Source organism: Euphorbia lathyris, chromosome 5 (assembly GCF_963576675.1).
Source record: "Euphorbia lathyris chromosome 5, ddEupLath1.1, whole genome shotgun sequence".
Classification (NCBI taxonomy): Eukaryota; Viridiplantae; Streptophyta; class Magnoliopsida; order Malpighiales; family Euphorbiaceae; genus Euphorbia; species Euphorbia lathyris.
Genome location: NC_088914.1, coordinates 32,913,609 through 32,936,737, shown reverse-complemented (window position 1 = coordinate 32,936,737; position 23,129 = coordinate 32,913,609). Strand labels below are relative to the sequence as shown.

Genomic DNA, 23,129 nt, shown 5'->3' with positions numbered 1-23,129 from the left:
ACTGTACAACCTTTTAATGACCTCCCACTAAAACGTACAGTAGGTAAAAATGACCGGTCAATGCTCAGTCAACGCGCCACCTCAGGTTTGACCGGTCAAAAAGTGAAAAAAATTCAACCACTTAATATAAAATTACTTCTATACCCATATCTCTCCATATCTTCATCTTCTTCCTTCTATTTCTTTCTCTCTCTTCAAATTTCTTTCTCTCTCTAATCTTTCTCTTTGAATTTCTTTATCTCTCTAACCTCTCTCACTAAAATCAATACCATCAAATCTTTGTAGGAAACTTCAAATTTCTTTCTCTCTCTAACCTCTCTCTCTTCAAATTTCTCTCTAACCCCTCTCTCTCCATAACCACAGGTTCAGAACTGAACCAATAAATAAAAAATTGAAGATCATGACGTGCGAGCGTCTGGCTGCGCGGAACGCGCGCTCGGCGGCCACGGAGTGCACGCGTCCGACGGCGCGGGGCACGCCCCAAGGGTCGCCGGACGGGCGTCCAACCACGTCAGGCGAACGCCCAACGAGTCGGGCGGACGCCCGACGAGGATTGGGCGCGGGCGCCCAACCTCGCGTTGGGCGCTCGTCCAACGCCGTTGGGAGATCGCCCAACGAAAGTTGGGCGATCGCCCAACATTGTTGGGCGGCCGTCCAACCACAATGGGCGACGCCCAAATTTTTTTGGGCGTCGCCCATTGTTCCGGGATCCGTTTCCCTATATAAGGGCACGGATCCCAAGGTGAAGAGGAGGCTTTTGGGGGGGGATTTTTGGATAAACTTTCTCACTCTAAACATTTTTAGAGAGAGAGAGTGAATTTTTTGAGAAAAATATTTTTTTTCTCAAAAATTCCAAATTTCCTAAGTTCAATTTTTTACTAAATTTTCATTAAAAACGGGAGCTCGCGGTTCGTGGAATCAATCGGCTTCGACTGTCAGATACCGAATTAAAGGTATTATCCGAGGACTAGACTCTTTATTTTATTTAATTTATTCTCTCCTTCTATTTATTTTTTTTATGCTATAGTTCTTATTCCTTTAGTTATTTATTTATTTTGTCACGTTTTATTTAGTTAGCGTATTTATTTAATTTTCGTTTCGTGTTAAATAAAATTCGGTTTTGTTTTAAAATAAAAACCTTGTTTTGGATATCCCAATACGAACCGTGATCCGATAAAAAGGTAGTTCGGGTATCGAAAATGTTGTAATTATAAGTTTTTTTTAATTTAAAAGAGGTTTCCAAATAACGTTTTAAAATAAAAACATCGTTTTAGGAACTTCCGTTTTCGACTATGATCCATCTTTGGTAGTTCGGAAGTCCAAAACGATTGAATTAGATTTAATTTAAAGCTTTTGAATAAATCTGGAAAATATTGGAGTGCTGCTGTAATTTGTCAATTCTGTCACTAAATGCTGTGTACCGACGGATTTTCCATCGGTAAATCTGCCAAAATGTAAAAAATGTCATTTCGGTCCCTTTTTCTTAACTTTTAGACTTTTAATCCTTATATATATATATATATAATTATGTAATACATGTTTTTCAAATTATTTTAGAATTTTAGTATATACATTTATTTTAGAATATTGGTATATCATTTTTATTTTATTTTATAATATAAGTATAAATATATATATAAGTATTTCCTTTTTATTAACTTAGGCTATGTTTAAATATTAGTTATTTGATATTTTGAGAAATAATGGATGGATATTAGTATATGTCATTTTTGGTATTTAAACTATATTAATTATGTATATATATGTATAGTTTTGGGAACATTTGGGTTATTTTGTTGATTATTGAAGGAAGTTATTTTTGGGTAAATATTGAAGGAAGTTATTTTTGGGTAAATATTATTTTCTTATCCATAAGATTTACTTATTGTTTTAGCATTTTTAAAGTATAAGTATATAGTACCTATTATTTCCATATACATAAAGTTCCTCTTATATTAATTTTTGGGTTTTCATATCCTCCTTTTTGATTTACTTGTATATATATATATATGTCTAAATTATTTTCTCTATTCTTTTGGGCCCATTCATGGGTCCATGTCTCAAATGGGCCTTGTTTGATTATAAGTCTTGCTTTAAATAAGTGTCTTATTGTAATTATAATAGTTAGAGAGTCCATTAAATAAGTGGGGAAAATAAATCACAAAAAGAGAGTTTTCAATTAAATTATTTAAGCTAATGAGCTTTCTTAGATCTCTAATGTAGATAAATAGAGTCATTTTGGTTGATATTTCAAATCGTCTTCAAAACACCATGTTTTAAAACCTTAGTCCGTTCCAACGACGGATTAAGCGAACATTGTAATCAAAATCGTTTTCTTTGTCAATAATGGAGATTTTGAATCGCTTTCTTAATGAATTTGTACAAAATAAAATTGACTTGTATGTTTAACCACGTTTTCTTATTAAAAGGCTTTTACTTTAACGTTTTCAATTACTCGAGTCGTTCCAACGGCGATTCGGGTAAGCTTCATCAATCGGGGTTTTAAAACGCACCTAAATCGTTCCAACGGCGATTAAGGTGCGAACCATGTAAATAAACTCGTTTTGGGGAAATAAGTTAGCGTAGAATAAACACACAACATAACATTTAAATACGGTTGTAAATAAATCACTTCTTTTTCCCCCCCTCTCTGTGTATGTATAAACATAAATGGGTAATTCTTTACTGATGTGGCTTTTCAATAATATATGCTCAAAATGGTTTCTAAAAAGAGAAAGAAAAGGGTTTCAAATGAATTTTAAACTTAAAGAAGTATACGATTAGCCCGTTATCACCTAACATGCTGAGTAGGAGGCCGGTGGTTCATAACCGGGCGATGTCGGGGTGCCTAGTAGCCTTTCTCCGGAAAGGAGCTAGCCTTCTCGGCTCGTACCTAAGTTTCCCGAACCCACATCGGTCTCCCGCAAGGGATCGGTGTTCATTTTCCCATTCGTGGGTGGCGACTCTTCCATATCTCCGAGCTCCAGTCCTGCCGAGCAGCTTGATTCCACGATTGGTTGCTTTCGGCGCCAATCACCGCTTACGTCGCCATGAGGTTGTCCACCCCCCGGTCCGCCCGGGAGATTAGGCCGCGGCACCTCGTCTAACAAGTGGCGACTCTACTGGGGAAGCGAGAAATTTGATTCCGGAAGGCATGCACTAAGCCCTTAACGGGGACGGATCGTTTTACTTCTTTTCGTATGCATTCACGAGCATTATTGCAAACCCTTTGGGTAATTTCCGCGAAACCTCTAGCGAGAGTCCATTCGTCGCTCGAAAGAGGCTAGCGTAAGTTCCCCCTTACAGTAAGGCACCAGAGGGTCCCCATCCATTCGTTAGGGGCGAATCTGTGCGGTCCTGTGAGGTCCCGCGGTCAGCCGTGTCAGCATATAGTAGCCATAGAAGTTTCCATAGGATTACCCGTTACTATTTTTGATGTGATAAATGAATCAGTTCGTGTTTTCAAACCGCCATGATACGTGTCTAATCCTAAATTATGTAAAGAAAATGAGACGATGCGTTAATATATACTCATGAATCGACATACTAATTACCCTAAAACATCGAAACGATTTGAACTAAAGACGACTTAGTCATCTCATATGAATGAACATGTGCGACCCGCCTTGTCCCTTTCGGTGTCCCGACGAAGGCACGTGTTCAGGAAATACGTTATGACGTAAGCACGTGTTAGTATGAATCAGTTCGGTGTTAAGGATAGTTATATTTCGATACAAAAGACTATATTAACGGTAGCCGTTATTCACATTCTTTAGATAAATTGGGATAAAACGAGATCACGACGAAACGAAAACGAAGAACATTTCTGTTTCGAACAACCTTGTTGTAACGTGAAAAGTTTCGCACAAGTAGCTCGTCCCTTCCGAATAAAAGACGAGCTTTTACATTATGCCTTGTGTCATTCTTAAGAGAAATGGACGTGTCCGCAAAAGGTGACTAAGAAAATAAAAAGACAAAAATGAACTAAACGACCAAAATCATTCCAAATCTACGATATATGTTAATCCCGCGAGTAGTTAAAGAAAATAAACCAATGCCGTTGAATACGTGCCTCGAACGAGAGTATACCCCGTTTAAAATCTCGAAGCCGAATTAAGCCAAACCATATAATTGCGCCATATGGACAAGACTGCGGGTTTTGACTAACGACTCGATCATTTCGACCGTTACCAAAACTGCAAGAAATATGGCCTGATATACGTGTTTGCTTAAATTCGCGCCTAAAGGAAAGAAAACGGTGATATTCTCGCTTCGAACAAACACGCGATTCAACGAAACGTTGATTTTCTATAACCACGCTGAGATGATATACCCCGTGGATTGGGAGGAACAAAGAGTTGTAATTAGCCGAAAGATTACCGTGCGCTCAAAATAAGACTCGCCGTCTTTTCACGTAGCTAACATGAGCAAACGGATCCTCGACGCTAAGAACAAACACGTTACACGATGAGTCCATTCCCTAAAATAAAATCCAAAAGTGGTTTCATCACTAAATAAACACGTGGTTACGTCTCTCGATAGATCCAAAAGATCCCGTTGTAATCCAAAATCGAGACACGAACCCACGCGAACAAAAGGGAACGAGTCATTGACAATAACGAACGATTGGACTAGAAGAATAACTCGTACCACGTCTAAAAACCGAGATGCGCTCAAAGGGAGTCAAAACCCGAACTAATGCGTCTCGCGAAAGGACAAAAGACGAGTTATTCTGAAAGGACAATCCAACTTGGTCGATTTCTTAGTCACTGAACGTGGATACGTCAAAAACGAATTGTATTGTCTGATGGGTGATTTACTTTTCCGCAATAATCGATGGCATCACGCGTCCCCTGGACCGCAATGTGAGCCCCAAACCAAAATCCTAGGAAAGAGACCTGGACCAACGAGTGTGTGGAGGAATAAGGATGGAAGAGAGATGTTGTGATACGTGTAATTAGAACTAACGTTTGTTCTTCTTATCTTAAAATCGTAAATAAATAAACGCACACACCACGAATCATGCATATAAAACCATGCATACATACTAATGGATACCGTTCGCGCAGACGTCATCATTAAGCGGTTGTGGTTTCGCGAGAGTGATCGGCTTGTCAGACAGTTTGATCAGTTGCGAGTAGACAGTCCCGAATCAGTAGTTGTGGCTTCTGAATCGTCTTCATCCGAGTATACTCAGTCTTCCGTCAGTATGTCTGCAACCGACGAGAAGGTGGCTGAATTGGATAATTCTGTGAATAATATCAACGATCAGCTGGCCGCAATCTTGGCCCAGCTATCTGAGCTAGCACTAAAGGACAACAAAAGTGGAAGTAAGCGTGCTGAGAATGAGGTGAACGATGGCCCTCGCTTTGGGAATGAGGAGGATTATTAGGATTATATCCGAAAACAGCTGGAAAAGGAGAAAGCTAAGGAAGAGGCATGGAGGCAACACATCACACAGGAAGTGCAGGACTTGCGCGGAGGAAGCTCCGGGAGTCAAGATTTCTATAACTTGAAGAATTGTTTGACAGCAACAGCTTTGCCTCTGAAATTCCGGCTCCCTGACATGAAAAAGTTCGATGGAACTGGAGATCCCACTGCTCACATGAATCAGTACGTGGCGGTAATGAAGCACACGATCCTAACTGAGGATCAAGTCTTGGGGCTGTTTAACACCTACCTGGAGGGGGCTGCCCTCACATGGTTTCATGCATTGCCAATGGTGACAAAGAAGGATTGGAAGGAGTTGGCGAAGTCATTCATCGCTCAGTATAGCTTTAACACCATGCTGGAAGTCACTTTGAAAGAGTTAGAGAGCACTAAGCAACAGACGGGGGAATCCCTTTCAGATTTCGTGAAAAGATGGAGGGCTAAGGCCGCGATCATGAAACAGAAGCCGCTTGAGCAAGATCAGATCCGAATGGTGATCGGCAATACGTTGCCGTATATTAAGAATGAGTTGAGATATATGCCGTTCACAGATTTCAATCAGATGTATAGTTGTGCCTTGACTGTCGAAGGCGATGGGGAGCCGAAGAAAGCTTATACTAAGTGGACGAAGTCTGGATATAGTGCCGGAGGGCCTAGCGTGAGTACGGAATCTGCGACAGTGAAAGTGGTTGATCTTAATGCTATCGAAAAGAGGCGGTTCGCCAAGTTCGATCAGACCTATGCGAAAGTTTTTGAACGTCTGCAGAAGAAGGGGTTGTTGAAAGCCCTTACCCCGTACAACAAAGCTCAACCTACTCCGCAGATTCAGGCTAGAGGGTATTGTGAGTTCCACAGCAGTTATGGACATACGATTGAGAATTGCAAGAGGCTGAAACACGAAATCCAAGATTTGATTGAGGAGAAGAAGATAGCTGATCCTTCGTCAGCAAACCCTTCCGTTAGGCGCAATCCATTGCCTAATCATAGGGTGAGCGTGATCGGAGCTAGTTTGACGGAAACTGTGGTGATGGAATCTTTTGAGGAAGATGTAGATGAGCTGTTGGACTCCATCGAAAGAAGCAATGTGGGAAATGGTTTGTATGTGTCCTTCTTGGGTGAGGAACAAGCGGACGAACCAATGGAGGAAGGATCGGATGGTGGAGCACCATACGATGAGGATAGTGCCGAAGAGACCGGAGAAGGGTCGTCTCGGACTATCGTGCCTAATTTGGGTTTGTTCAGTGGAGGAAGGGATCCCGAAGTGCACTTGCGTGAGTATATGCACGACATGTTTATTGAATCCTTCGGGGTAGATGAAATTGCTCAGTGGTTCCACCATTCGCTGGTAGGTGAGCCTTTGCAATGGTTCCATTCATTGCCCGACTCTTGCAAGCACGATTGGGATCGGTTGTCGGATTTGTTTCTTGAAACGTATCAGAGAGCTGAGGATAAAACTGCGGAGCGCTTTGCAATGAAGATTGGACCCATCAAGCGTCCATTGTCGAGGGTGAGCAAGTATAACGGCAATAAGGACCCTATGGAGCACCTCCACTTCTACTTATCGGCTATGACAGCTTTGAGTTTTAAAGAAGAAAAGATCACTAGCTTGTTTTGTAATTCACTGATGGGTGAACCACTGATGTGGTATATGTCGCTGCCGATGTATGTTAAGACCGATTGGGCAGCTATGACGAAGAGATTTATCAAGGAGTATACGGTATGGATGCTAGCAGAGCAAACCCCTGATTCCCCATCTTACCAAACACCCGATGCGGTGTTAGCGATGCCTAGGTATGGTGGATACCAGGATCCTGTGGAGCATGTGAGGATATTCCGCGATCATATGTATAACGCCGGATTTCCGCAGTGTGAGTTGCATAAACATTTTCCGGAAACCTTGATGGGTGAAGCCTTATTGTGGCATCAGGGTCTGTCAGAGGAAGAGATGTGTCATTGGATACCGCTCCGAAATGCCTTTGTGGCAAGATATGAAATGTACATTCCATGGACGGGATCCCTGGATGATCTGGACAGGATTAGGCAATTCCCCGAGGAACATTTTGTGGATTATGCTAAAAGGTGGAGGCACCGTTATGAGCAGTGTAATGAGACAATGAGCGATAAGGTGCAGCTTATGTGCATACAACGAGGTGCTATTCCGTTGGCCGCAAGAAGGATGAGTAGAGTGTCCCTCCGTGACTATGATGAGTTGATAGGTTGGGCTTTGTATAGATCGGCGGATCCCTTTTTCCTGAATCCGAGTATTCCTCACGTCATGGATTTAATGGTCGTAGACATTTGGGCGAGTTCCTCGGACGAGGAGGATGATAATCGAAGGGTTCCTATTAACATCTGGGACGAATCAGATGATGAGCCGAAAATTGCGGTCATGACGAGATCAGGTCGTGTGGCCGAAGGAAAGGCACCAATGGTAGAGACTGAGATTGGAGAAGGGTCGGCTCCTAAGCCCGATGACCAAGTTCTTGAACAGTTGAAGAAGACGCAAGCTAAGTCTACAGTCTGGGAAGTTTTATGCCATTCTAAGTACCATCATGAGAACCTGATGAAGGAGTTGCAGAATTTGGTTATTTCCACCGATACCGAGCCGGCAGCGCTAGTAGGGGCAATTATGGCCCGAAAGAAGACGGAGATCACATTTACTGACGAAGATCTCCCAGAAGAGGGAAAGGCTCATAATAAGCCATTGTATATCCGAGCGGAAATTAACGGGAAGAAGACTAGCTGTGTGATGGTCGATGATGGATCGGCCATTAATGTTTGTCTGTTGAAACTCTTGTCGAGGTTGGGAGTAGAGAGAGGAGACTTGACAGCTTCTGAAACAGTGATCAGAGCATACGATGACAGCCGTAGGCATATTGAAGGAGTTTTCAAGGCCAAATTGAAAGTAGGGCCGCATGAGGAAGAGACTGAGTTCACAGTGTTGGACATCCTGGTAACTTTTGCTGTGTTGTTGGGACGCCCTTGGTTCCACAAGCTGGGAGGTGTGCCCTCCACGCTCCACCAAATGATCAAGTTCCCTTTCGGGGAGGAGATAGTAACAATTAGAGCTGAAAAACTGAGCTCGGTGGCAGCATTGGGAATTGAGCCTCAACTTTTCTCCGGATTCCAAGTCTTTGGGATTTACGAGTCGAGCATGACCACCGATGTGGTGAAGATGATGAAAGGTTTCATCCCGGGAATGGGATTAGGAGCACACCATCAAGGGTTGTCGGAGTTTCCGGATTTTAAAAGTCAGAAAACCCAGAGGTGTTTGGGATATGAGCAGGGGGGTCCATCCAACATGAGTGCAGAAGGAAAAATAGGCTTGAGGAAGCATTTTGTAAGCGAGGGGCATGGAAAGCCATATTCGGGAACCTCCGAGTCGTGGACTAGCACGGAAGGAAAGATTCTGCCAGGGTTTGAAATCTTCAATGATGTCGCCGACTAGGGCAAAGGAAAGGCAAGCTGCTTTGTCGAGGAGATCATGATGCTGGATTCAAATGTCGAGGAGCAGGTCATTACCATTGAAGCGACTGCGGGAGCGGTGGACGAGCCCAGTACCTCCAAGGTTCATGAGGAGCTCGAGAACCCTGATGATGAAAATTGTATTACTGCTTTGTTTGAGTCCGATGATGTAATCACCCACGCTATCAATGAAATGAATTCTGATTTCGCTTACTTGCTTGATGTCGATCATGATCATTCCATGCATTCTCATTCATATAACATGCCTACATTTGAAATCAATATGATAGAAATGTCAACTTTCAATCTTGGTACGGATGAAAATCCTAAACTTATACAAATTGCTCAAGAATTAACTATTGAAGAGAGAAAAGAATTTGAGAGAATAATTAAAAAATACGAAATTGTATTCGCTTGGACATACGAAGACATGCCTGGAATTGATCAATCAACCGTAACTCACCGTATTCCAACATATCCCGAGGCGAGGCCCGTAAAGCAGAAGCTCCGACGTATGAGACCCGAATGGGCAGATAAGATCAGAGAGGAGGTGAAGAAGCAGTTAGAAGCAGCATTCATCGAAGTGATCGACTATCCCCCTTGGGTCGCAAATGTAGTGCCCATCGCAAAGAAGGACGGCAAAGTGAGGATGTGCGTGGATTACAGAGATCTTAACAAGGCATGCCCCAAGGATGAGTTCGCATTGCCTCATATCGATGTATTGATCGACAGTGCAGCGTCAAGCGTCTTACACACGAATGTGGACGGTTTCATGGGCTACATGCAAGTTCAGATGGCCGAAAAGCACAAAGCGAAAACTTCGTTCACAACTGAGTGGGGGACATACTGCTACAGGGTAATGCCGTTTGGTTTGAAGAATGCCGGGGCAACTTACCAGCGAATGGCTACAGCACTGTTCCATGATATGATACACAAGGAGGTGGAAGTTTATGTGGATGACATGATGGTCAAATCAGAGACAAGAGAAGGGCATTTTGCCGCGCTCAAGAAGTTTTTGGCCCGAATTGCAGAATTCAAGCTGAGGTTAAACCCGAAGAAGTGCTTTTTCGGCGTTTCATCGGGAAAAATCTTAGGCTATGTAATCGGAAATAAGGGAATCGAGGTAGATCCTGATAAAGTAAAGGCTATACAAGAGATGCCGGCGCTGAGAAATGAGAAGGAAGTGAGAGGGTTTCTGGGGCAGGTTCAGTATATCAGTCGGTTCATAGCAAGACTCACCGCAATCTGCGAGCCAATCTTTAAGTTGCTAAGGAAAGACCAACCCGCTGTTTGGAATGATAAGTGTCAGCAAGCTTTGGAGAGCGTCCGGAGCTATTTGTCTAATCCGCCAGTGCTGAGACCGCCTAAACTAGGAAGGCCGCTTCTCCTCTATGTAGCGATTGAGGAGCGATCTATTGGGGCAATGTTGGCTCAAGAGGGAGACACCGGTGTGGAGCACGCGGTGTATTATTTGAGTAAGAAGTTCCTGGAGTACGAGCTCAAGTACAACATGATCGAAAAGACATGTGTGGCAGTGGTGTGGTTGACAAAGAAACTGCGGCACTATTTCCAATCGTATAAAGTGATCATTATTTCTCGGATGGACCCCGTGAAGTATCTATACCGAACTCCATCCTTGATGAGGAAGTTAGCCAGATGGTTGTTGCTCTTATCCGAGTTTGACATTGAATATGTGACGAAGAAGGTTATCAAAGGAAGGGCCGTGGCAGAGTTTCTGGCTAACCAACCCCTGAATGCAGAAGAAGAAGAAGTAAGCTATGATTTCCCCGATGAGCACTTGAACACAATCGAAGTTATACCGTGGAAAATGTTCTTCGACGGAGCAGTTAATTCGAATGGAGCCGGAGTAGGAGTACTACTTACCTCGCCGGAAGGAGAAAGGATCCCGATGGCCAAGAAGTTATCCTTCCCTCTCACTAATAATATGGCTGAATATGAAGCGTGCATTTATGGTTTAGAGTCATTAGCGGCACTGGGAGCATCATATGTCGAAATTTGGGGTGACTCCAAGTTGATCATCGAACAGGCACAAGGAAACTGGGAAGTGAGAGAAGAAAGGCTACGTCCATATCTAGATCAACTAGAAGGGTTGGCACAAAGATTCAAGGAATGTCGTTTCTATCATATTCCTCGAGCACATAACCAAGCGGCGGATGCCTTGGCTACTTTGGTGTCAGTTTGGGACAACCCCCGGAACCTTGCTTCGAAGCCGTTGGTATTGAGAAGATCTCACAAACCATGTTACGAGGACGTAATGCTGTTAGGGACAGATGAAAAACCATGGTATGTCGATATCGTGAATTTCATGAAAGATGGGACATATCCGGCAGAGTCAGAACCTAGGGATCAAGCTGTGATTAGAAGGCTAGCTCGTCAGTTCGTCATCCACAACGACTTGCTTTACAAAAGGCACGTTGATGGATTACAACTCAGATGCTTGGATACGGGAGAAGCCCGCGAGGCAATGGAATCAGTACATTCGGGAATTTGTGGAGCCCATATGGGAGGAGCAGTACTAGCTAAGAAAATTATCAGACAAGGCTTCTATTGGCTCACCATGGAAAAAGATTGTAACGAGTATGCAAAGAAATGTCACGATTGTCAAATCCACGTCGATTGCAGTCATCTTCCGGCCATGGAACTACATGTGCTAGCACCTATTTAGCCATTCGCTGCCTGGGGCATTGACATCATCGGCGAAGTAAGGCCTAATGCTTCAAATGGACATAAGTTTATTGCAGTCGCCATCGATTATTTCACCAAATGGGTAGAAGCAGAGTCGTTTAGCAAACTGGGATCCAAGCAGATGAGAAAGTTCATTGAAAAACACTTGATCACCAGGTTCGGAGTGCCTCATCACATGATCACGGATAACGGAGTCCAGTTTCAGGGGGAAGTAAGGAATCTTTTCCGAGAATATGGCATTGAACATCACAGGTCTTCTCCGTACCGTCCACAGGCTAATGGGGCAGTAGAAGCAGCTAACAAGAACCTTAAAAGGATCCTCGTAAAGACGGTGGAATCACATCGGAACTGGCATGAGCACCTCCCACTCGCGTTGTGGGCTTATCGCACGACAGTCAGAACCTCGATTGGGGCAACGCCATTCTCCTTGGTATACGGAGCAGAAGCAGTCCTGCCGATTGAGATCGAAAAGCGATCGTTGAGAATCGCAGTGGAAGCAGAAATTCCCAAAATGGAATGGGTGAAGAGGCGATGTGAGCAGTTGGCTTTAGTTGATGAGAAAAGGATGGAAGCCCTTTACCATGTACAGTTATATCAAAGAAGGATGGCTCGGACTTTCAATAAAAAAGTCAAGACCAGTCCTATCAAAGAAGGAGATTTGGTGCTGAAACAGATTCGTGTGACGCACACTGACCCTAGGGGCAAGTTCAGGCCTAACTGGGAAGGACCATTCGTCGTAAAGAAGATACTAAGCAAAGGAGCGGTGAAGTTAACCACAATGGACGGCATGGAATTCTCCGAATCTACCAACCTGGATAGGCTTAAGAAATACTTTTCGTAAAAAAAAAAAAGAAAAATAAAGAAAAATTCCCGATAGGTTGAAAACCCGCAAAGGGCGACCTATGCAACAATAAGGGAAATCCCAATGGGTGAAAACCCGAAAGGGCACTCATTTAAAAATTCCAGGATAGTAAAAGGAGAGGAGAAAAATCGCCGGGATCCGAAAACCGAAAGGCGGGTCCTGGTAACAATAGTTATGACTTGAGCAATTACAAAAACAATGTATAAGAGACTAAGTATTTCTGTTGGTTGTAAATAAATAAAGGCATGAATATATTTGACGAGAATGATTGGAATCATCATAATCTACTGAATGCATGGTAATATGAATCACGAGTTATACATTTCCTATCCTACTTTTCACAAAAAGCCTACCTACTATCCACCCCACTCCCTATACATCGGCTATACATCGGAGAAACCCTAATAAAAGCTACAAAGCAACAATGAAAGCTACAAAGCAACAATGAAAGCTACGAGCCTAATACGGAGGGAAGTCCCAATAGTTCTCAAAATCTCTCAGGTGGGATGCCCGCTCCGCAGATAGTGCCTCCTCGGCAGCACGCGCTCTCTCATCAGAAACTCACGCTCTCTCATCAGAAACCCGTGCTCTCTCATCAGCAGCTCGTGCTCTCTCCTCTGCAGCAAGGCGTCTGATCGACTCATCACGCGCCCTCTCCTCGACGGCAAGGCGACCCTCAGTCTCCCGTCGCATCATCCCCGACCAGTGGTCGTTCCTCTCTTGATACACATGACCAACTCGGGCATCAGCTTCCCGCACTAGCTCACTCTGTCTCCGCTCATGGGCATGCAGATCACTCTACAGAAAAAAAAAACACAGATAAAAGGCAGCATAGGCAAAAACATAAATCATACATACATGCATACATTTCACTACACTAAAGTACAGTAATGATACATACCAGGTGATCGATGCAGCGCAAGCTGAGGCGGTCTCGGAAATAACCAGACAGCCCCACGTAATCCGTACAGGTCTCTCTCGTGGTCAGAGAAGCGTCCGAGGGATCAAACGGGATCCTCGAGGAGAAGATAGGAGGGACCGCCTCAAATCCCGCGTAAGGTGCCCCGGACTCGTCATAGCAGATCGTAGCATAATCTCTCCCATAGTCTGGTATAGGCACGCCTATGGACGACCTCTCCGGTCGAGCTGCACTGGAGGACTCACCGACAAAATAGGGCTGCTCGCACACCGGTGTTTGAGCCCGAGTACCGTCGAAAAAATCAGATAGGTGGGCACTCCGCCAGGATCCCTCCTGCAAAAAAAAAAAGCGAAAAAAACACACGATAAAACCTCTGATCATATCATGAATAAAATGAAAAGAGGGCGGAATCACTTACCGGAACCTCCGCCTGACCTAAGACGGCCTCGACCGCCTCTCTCGAAAACACGTCCGCCACCGGATCTACCTCCATCGCTGCCACCGGGGCATCCCTCGCGCTCAATAAAGTGGACAAATAAGGCTCGCGGCCCCCGGCGTGAATCCAGACCACTCTACCGACAAAATGACGGGTTAGATCTCGACGAATGGTCGATAAGGGCAGAGTCCGCATAGCAAACATGGAAACGGGAATCTCCCCCGGCGTCTAGTGAACATCACTCACTCCGGTGATGCCTCGATCTCCCAAATACCACGCCCGCACACAAGGGCCGGTGAGCACGCACTGCTGCTCCTGGATCATTGATGTGTATGAATACTCGGGACCAAAGCCAAGATCGTCCCACCTGAACTTAATCTAAAAAATATGCACAAAGAAAAGGGTCAGAAAGACTCAAGCCAAAGTCTAGCGAGACTAAGCGAAATCTACCTGTGTGAGGACTAATGAGTCAATCCGATCTAGGAGCCATGGCACTGTCCGCCTCCTCTCAGCGCTCAAATCAAAATCTCTCCATCGAACCATAAAAGGCGGTCTCTGTGCTCTCAATCGAGGTCGAGATCGACTGGGAAGGATGCGTCTCTCGTACGCCCACACCTACGGTATAAACAAGGACTAGGAGTGTGAGAAAGAAAAAAAAACAAAGACGGGCGAATCGAGAAGGCGTCACGTACCAGCAGAGCAAAGGTGTAACCACCGAAATCCTTGCGCTTCCGGCAAGTCAGGTCCAGAAACTTATAGAGAAAAGCTAAGCCTGCCCCCGCCCAATCATAGGAAGCTGCGGCATCTAAATCACTAAGGGCCTGGATGAGACCCGCATGCACCTTTCCGCCCTTCGTGCGGAAAATCGTCTCGCTAAGAGCATATACAAGGAAGCTACGAACCGCCAGATCAGTAGCATCAGTCTCACAGAAGTCTCGTCTACTCAAGAGGCTAGCAGTCGAAATAAACTTCACCGGGGTAGATTTGGCGCATAGAGGAACTCCTGGTCCTATCAAGGCGGCAAGCCTAGCAGGGTCGACCCGCGGTCGCATCATGCCATAATGGAAAGGGACAGGAGTGTTGCTCCCTCGTAATTCGGTCAATAATGAAAAATCTCGGGGCGAGATGGTCATCTCCCCGAAGGAAAGGTGGAAGGTGTGGGTCGAGTCAACCCACCGCTCACACAGGGCCCGTAGGCCAAAGGGATCACACACCCCGTTGGTGCGGGGCAGCGCTGCAATGAAGGGTCCGAAGCCCAACTCCTGCACGCGGGCTCTCGCCGCGGCGCTCAGCCTATCATACCATGAAAGAACCTCGGTAGTGGTCCCGGAAATCTCGATGAGCTAAAGAGGAACAAGATAAGAAAGTTCAAATACAACTCCTAAGGCAAGCGAGCGATAAGAACGCGTTAAAACTAGGTATTCGTTCATCCGGTCAATTAGGGCCAATTTTCTGTAAAAATCTCTCCCGTAGGATCATTTATGTAAGGTTTAGTCAATTCTTTTATCCACACTCGTCTACAGGTGACGAGGAGCGTAGATTAGGTTTTACTATTCACATACGTTCACGTGCATTAGTTAAGTTTTTACTATTCACGTTTTCACTATTCACGTGCACTATTCACGTTTTTACTATTCACGTGCATTAGCTAAGTTTTACTATTCACGTGCACTATTCACGTTTTTTTACTATTCACGTGCATTAGCTAAGTCTTTACTATTCACGTTTTTACTATTCACGTGCACTATTCACGTCTTCACTATTCACGTCGTTTTTACTGTTAGCATGCATAAATTCGTAGTGTCACTATTCACATGCATATAGCGCGCATTCTTACAAAAATAAACAGGTGTTACTTGTAAATAAAGGAATTCACGTTTTCTAGCTAAAGTCCTCTAAGGCAGTCTAAGGGTTAGCATGCAAATCATGTTCGTATAGGAATGCTAAAGCCTAGAGTTCGAATCGAATAAAAGTGAGAAATTACTTACCTCGTTGCAGCGTGTCCTGCTCAAATGCGTCGTAGGGTCGTGAAAGGTATCCACTCTATCCAGGTTTACGTAAACCTCGTCCATGCCTCTAGTGCCATCCCATTCATCTAAATCCATCCCGAGAATAATCCAAATTGAAGTCTAGTGAGAGAAAGAGGAGAGAGAAGGTGTGGGGTTGAAATGAAACCCCACCACCTTATATAGGAAAAAGGGAATGACATTCCCGTAAATAGTGAAAAAAGTACGATTTGACATAAAGGTAAAAAGTAAATAATTAATTACTAGGTGCACAGACCTCCGATTTGCAGTCCGTTTCAGCCTGCATTTCTCCCAGACAGCGACCAACATTGTCAAGATATGAACTCCAGACCACAGTCATTTTTTACAGAACAGCGACACCAGTCAAAATACAGACGACAGTCAACAGAAGAACAATCATTAGTCTATATCATTTCAGACTAAAACACGTTCCTATTGAACCTCCGAGATGAAAGCTCCAGTGAGAAAATACAGACAACAGTGTTGTAAGAAAATCCAGAAACAACCCCTGCTTTTGAGCCATCTGACTCACGGTCGCAGACCGGAGTTGCTTTCGAGCCATCTGACTCGCGGTCGCAGACCGGAGTTGCTTTTGAGCCATCTGACTCACGGTCGCAGACGGGAGTTGCTTTTGAACCATCTGACTCGCGGTCGCAGACCGGAGTTGCTTTTGAGCCATCTGACTCGCGGTCGCAGACCGGAGTTGCTTTTGAGCCATCTGACTCGCGGTCGCAGACCGGAGTTGCTTTTGAGCCATCTGACTCGCGGTCGCAGACCGGAGTTGCTTTTGAGCTATCTGACTCGCGGTCGCAGACCGGAGTTGCTTTTGAGCCATCTGACTCGCGGTCGCAGACTGGAGTTGCTTTTGAGCCATCTGACTCGCGGTCGCAGACCGGAGTTGCTTTTGAGCCATCTGACTCGCGGTCGCAGACCGGAGTTGCTTTTGAGCCATCTGACTCGTGGTCGTAGACCGGAGTTGCTTTTGAGCCATCTGACTCGCGGTCGCAGACCGGAGTTGCTTTTGAGCCATCTGACTCGCGGTCGCAGACCGGAGTTGCTTTTGAGCCATCTGACTCGCGGTCGCAGTCCGCAGTTGCTTTTGAGCCATCTGACTCGCGGTCGCAGACCGGAGTTCCTTTTGAGCCATCTGACTCACGATCGCAGACCGGAGTTCCTTTTGAGCCATCTGACTCACGGTCGTAGATCGGAGTTGCTTTTGAGCCATCTGACTCACGGTCGCAGACCGGAGTTGCTTTTGAGCCATCTGGCTCACGGTCGCAGACCGGAGTTGCTTTTGAGCCATCTGGCTCACGGTCACAGACCGGAGTTGCTTTTGAGCCATCTGACTCACGGTCGTAGATCGGAGTTGCTTTTGAGCCATCTGACTCACGGTCGCAGACCGGAGTTGCTTTTGAGCCATCTGACTCACGGTCGCAGACCGGAGTTGCTTTTGAGCCATCTGACTCACGGTCACAGACCGGAGTTGCTTTTGAGCCATCTGACTCACGGTCACAGACCGGAGTTGCTTTTGAGCCATCTGACTCACGGTCGCAGATCGGAGTTGCTTTTGAGCCATCTGACTCACGGTCGCAGACCGGAGTTGCTTTTGAGCCATCTGACTCACGGTCGCAGACCGGAGTTGCTTTTGAGCCATCTGACTCACGGTCGTAGACCGGAGTTGCTTTTGAGCCATCTGACTCACGGTCGCAGATCGGAGTTGCTTTTGAGCCATCTGACTCATGGTCGCAGACCGGAGTTGCTTTTGAGCCATATTTACCTAAGATCGTAGACTAGGGTAGCTGTTGAGCCATCATCCTCGCAGTCGCAGACTAGGGTAGCTTTTGAGCCGTTTTTACCTAAAATCGTGAAATAGGGTAGCTGTTTAGCCATTATCCCCGCAATCTTGAAATGGGGTAGCTGTTTAGCCATTATCCCCGCAATCTTGAAATAGGGTAGCTGTTTAGCCATTATCCCCGCAATATTGAAATAGGGTAGCTGTTTAGCCATTATCCCCGCAATATTGAAATGGGGTAGCTGTTTAGCCATTATCCCCGCAATCTTGAAATGGGGTAGCTGTTTAGCCATTATCCCCGCAATCTTGAAATGGGGTAGCGGTTTAGCCATTATCCCCGCAATCTTGAAATAGGGTAGTTGTTTAGCCATTATCCCCGCAATCTTGAAATAGGGTAGCTGTTTAGCCATTATCCCCGCAATCTTGAAATAGGGTAGCTGTTTAGCCATTATCCCCGCAATCTTGAAATGGGGTAGCTGTTTAGCCATTATCCCTGCAATCTTGAAATAGGGTAGCTGTTTAGCCATTATCCCCGCAATCTTGAAATAGGGTAGCTGTTTAGCCATTATCCCCGCAGTCACAAATAGGGTAGCTGTTTAGCCATTATCCCCGCAGTCATGAATTAGGGTGCAGCCCGAAGCAGAGTCTGAAGAGGTCAGAGAACAACGCCGGAGCGCGCAGCGCAAAGGTCAGGTGTGTTCCCTCCTACTCGTTACGTGTCTTTTACTTTTATATGTTTTACATTGCATGTGTACGTTAGCAAAAAACGTTTTCGAAACACACACATCACTGTCAAAATAGAAAAGTAGGGGCAACTGTAGACACCGAGTCGGAGGACCTGTGACGAAAACCTGAAAACAAGACGGTCGAAGCGATTGATTCCGGAAGTTTTGAAAAATATATAAAGAATAATAAGCGGAGGAAACTTAACGGCATGGCGCGGGCGCGCAACGGCATCCCGCACGCGGACGACGATGGTCGAACGCCCGCTCGACGGCTCGAGACGTGCGCGCGGCGTCCGTCGGACGCACCGCGAGTGGCACGCTCTCGACGTCCGAGCAATGCCTGGGACCGCTGGCGGTGCACGCCCTCGTGGGCCATTGAGCGCACGTGCCTGGCAGCGTGAGGCGCGCGTTCAGCGGCCGCGACGTGCGAGCGTCTGGCTGCACGGAACGCGCGCTCGGCGGCCACGGAGTGCACGCGTCCGACGGCGCGGGGCACGCCCCGAGGGTCGCCGGGCAGGCGCCCAACCACGTCGGGCGAACGCCCAACGAGTCGGGCGGACGCCCGACGAGGATTGGGCGCGGGCGCCCAACCTCGCGTTGGGCGCTCGCCCAACGCCGTTGGGCGATCGCCCAACGAAAGTTGGGCGATCGCCCAATATTGTTGGGCGGTAGCCCAACACTAGGTTGGGCGGCCGCCCAACCACAATGGGCGACGCCCAAATTTTTTTGGGCGTCGCCCATTGTTCCGGGATCCGTTTCCCTATATAAGGGCACGGATCCCAAGGTGAAGAGGAGGCTTTTGGGGGGGATTTTTGGATAAACTTTCTCACTCTAAACATTTTTAGAGAGAGAGAGTGAATTTTTTGAGAAAAATATTTTTTTTCTCAAAAATTCCAAATTTCCTAAGTTCAATTTTTTACTAAATTTTCATTAAAAACGGGAGCTCGCGGTTCGTGGAATCAATCGGCTTCGACTGTCAGATACCAAATTAAAGGTATTATCCGAGGACTAGACTCTTTATTTTATTTTATTTATTCTCTCCTTCTATTTATTTTTTTTATGCTATAGTTCTTATTCCTTTTGTTATTTATTTATTTTGTCACGTTTTATTTAGTTAGCGTATTTATTTAATTTTCGTTTCGTGTTAAATAAAATTCGATTTTGTTTTAAAATAAAAACCTCGTTTTGGATATCCCAATACGAACCGTGATCCGATAAAAAGGTAGTTCGGGTATCGAAAATGTTGTAATTATAAGTTTTTTTTAATTTAAAAGAGGTTTTCAAATAACGTTTTAAAATAAAAACATCGTTTTAGGAACTTCCGTTTTCGACTATGATCCATCTTTGGTAGTTCGGAAGTCCAAAACGATTGAATTAGATTTAATTTAAAGCTTTTGAATAAAGTGCTGCTGTAATTTGTCAATTCTGTCACTAAATGCTGTTTACTGACGGATTTTCCGTCGGTAAATCTGCCAAAATGTAAAAAATGTCATTTCGATCCTTTTTTCTTAACTTTTAGACTTTTAATCCTTATTATATATATATATAATTATGTAATACATGTTTTTCAAATTATTTTAGAATTTTAGTATATACATTTATTTTAGAATATTGGTATATCATTTTTATTTTATTTTATAATATAAGTATAAATATATATATAAGTATTTCCTTTTTATTAACTTCGGCTATGTTTAAATATTAGTTATTTGATATTTTGAAAAATAATGGATGGATATTAGTATATGTCATTTTTGGTATTTAAACTATATTAATTATGTATATATATGTATAGTTTTGGGAACATTTGAGTTATTTTGTTGATTATTGAAGGAAGTTATTTTTGGGTAAATATTGAAGGAAGTTATTTTTGGGTAAATATTATTTTCTTATCCATAAGATTTACTTATTGTTTTAGCATTTTTAAAGTATAAGTATATAGTACCTATTATTTCCATATACATAAAGTTCCTCTTATATTAATTTTTGGGTTTTCATATCCTCCTTTTTGATTTACTTGTATATATATATATATGTCTAAATTATTTTCTCTATTCTTTTGGGCCCATTCATGGGTCCATGTCTCAAATGGGCCTTGTTTGATTATAAGTCTTGCTTTAAATAAGTGTCTTATTGTAATTATAATAGTTAGAGAGTCCATTAAATAAGTGGGGAAAATAAATCACAAAAAGAGAGTTTTCAATTAAATTATTTAAGCTAATGAGCTTTCTTAGATCTCTAATGTAGATAAATAGAGTCATTTTGGTTGATATTTCAAATCGTCTTCAAAACACCACGTTTTAAAACCTTAGTCCGTTCCAACGACGGATTAAGCGAACATTGTAATCAAAATCGTTTTCTTTGTTAATAATGGAGATTTTGAATCGCTTTCTTAATGAATTTGTACAAAATAAAATTGACTTGTATGTTTAACCACGTTTTCTTATTAAAAGGCTTTTACTTTAACGTTTTCAATTACTCGAGTCGTTCCAACGGCGATTAAGGTGCGAACCATGTAAATAAACTCGTTTTGGGGAAATAAGTTAGCGTAGAATAAACACACAACATAACATTTAAATACGGTTGTAAATAAATCACTTCTTTTTCCCCCCCTCTCTTGTATGTATAAACATAAATGGGTGATTCTTTACTGATGTGGCTTTTCAATAATATATGCTCAAAATGGTTTCTAAAAATAGAAAGAAAAGGGTTTCAAATGAATTTTAAACTTAAAGAAGTATACGATTAGTCCGTTATCGCCTAACATGCTGAGTAGGAGGCCGGTGGTTCATAACCGGGCGATGTCGGGGTGCCTAGTAGCCTTTCTCCGGAAAGGAGCTAGCCTTCTCGGCTCGTACCTAAGTTTCCCGAACCCACACCGGTCTCCCGCAAGGGATCGGTGTTCATTTTCCCATTCGTGGGTGGCGACTCTTCCATATCTCCGAGCTCCGGTCCTGCCGAGCAGCTTGATTCCACGATTGGTTGCTTTCGGCGCCAATCACCGCTTACGTCGCCATGAGGTTGTCCACCCCCCGGTCCGCCCGGGAGATTAGGCCGCGGCACCTCGTCTAACACCAGTGTTTCTCTTCTTTGTATTAATATAGGGTTAATAGGCATCCAGCCCCTTAAACTTGTAACTTTTTTTCACCTGGCCCCCTCAACTTAGGGGACAACCTCTCAACCCCCTTAACTCTTCAAAAACATCACATACAACCCCTTAAACTTGCAAATTTTTTTCACCTGACCCCCTCAACTTAGGGGACAACCTCTCAACCCATTCAACTCTCTAAAAACATCACATATAGCCCCTTAACGCCTACGTGGCTTTGACATGGAATAAGTTGGGATTGCACTCATTAAAAAGCGCGTGAAGGTTGGCTTTAGAAACTTAAACGGTAAAAATATCTCCTTTCTTCTTAAATCCCTATTTTTTTCTCCTCAGAAATCCTTCATATTTTCCGATTCCTTCGATTCACCTCTTTTCTGTCTCCGATCGGTCTCCGATTCAAGTTCAACAGTAAGTATTCATCTCCTTCATTCGTCATCTACCTTCTTCTTCTTCTTCTTCTTCTTCTTCTTCTTCTTCTTCTTCTTCTTCTGGTTTGCCTCTTTCTTCTTCTGAGATAATTTTTTTTTGTCAATTAGGTTAGGGCTTGTGTTGTTCTTGAAACCGATTTTATGGTGGGTACTCATGAATCATGTTTTTGTGGTGAATATGTTGTACTTAAGGTTTCGTGGGAACCTGCAAATCAAGGAAGAAGACTCTACGGATGTCCAAATTATGGGATAATTTACTGGATTTACATGGAAAAATTTAAAAAAAAAATGACATGTGGCATTGGTGTGGTCAACAGTGCAGCGCGTTTTCTACACGGATCAATATTTTGACCGGATATAGGGGTGTAAGGGGCTGTATGTGATGTTTTTGGAGAGTTAAAGGGGTTGAGAGGTTGTCCCTTGAGTTGAGGGGGCCAGGTGAAAAAAAGTTACAAGTTTAAGGGGTTATATGTGATATTTTGGAGAGTTAAGGGGGTTGAGAGGTTGTCCCCTAAGTTGAGGAGGCCAGGTGAAAAAAAGTTACAAGTTTAGGGGGCTGGATACCTATTAAGCCATTAATATAAAGTAATTGATATAAAAAAAATAGCATTGAACAAAGCATACAAACAATAAAAGTTGAATCAAAAAATTAATTTCCATAGACCCTAGTAAAACCCTCCAAATGTAGAAAGGACATAAGCAAATGGAAATACCTTGGCAACAGTGGTTTCAATTCGTTCATGCTTCACTAATTGAGAGACCATTGTTCTAGAATTACAGAAGAATATATTAATGAAGCTATTGAATTAAATTAATTGGAAGATTAGAAGCAGTAGAGAGAGTAAATCGACAACCTAAGCATAGACATACGGTGACCCGTGGGTCGGCCCAGCTTTCTGAATTTCGTCATTTCCGCAAAGACAGTGAACGAATGTTTAATTGAATGAATTTGTGGATGGTGAAGAGAAAGAAGGAAACAAAGTTTTCTTCCCCAGGATTAGTGGCTGCTGTGCTGATCTACCAGTGAAACTCAGGGTTTAGGCTTAATACCCCGTATACTTTTAACAAATAACATCAAATAGGATGTAGCAACTATTTCTGATATAAAATTACGTTGAATGTTTTTTAGGTTGAGATGTTATTTGTTCTAAATAAGCAAGTTATTTTCGGGTTACTTATTAAAAGTGTAAGTACAAATCAATTACAGTATTGGACCAATTTGAGGGGCTG

General features: G+C 43.8%; 1 protein-coding gene across 1 annotated transcript in view; it reads right to left on the bottom strand.

Annotated features, from left to right (window-relative positions):
* The window catches only part of LOC136231010 (uncharacterized), a 30,283-nt gene extending 7,474 nt beyond the window's left edge, over positions 1 to 22,809 (bottom strand). Inside the window, exons 1-2 of the mRNA XM_066020239.1 lie at positions 22,754 to 22,809; positions 22,613 to 22,667 (exon numbers count right to left, since the gene is read on the bottom strand). Of these exons, the coding sequence (XP_065876311.1) occupies positions 22,613 to 22,667; positions 22,754 to 22,809 (111 nt within the window). The remainder of the gene's footprint in view (positions 1 to 22,612; positions 22,668 to 22,753) is intronic.
* Between the last annotated feature and the right edge of the window lie 320 nt (positions 22,810 to 23,129).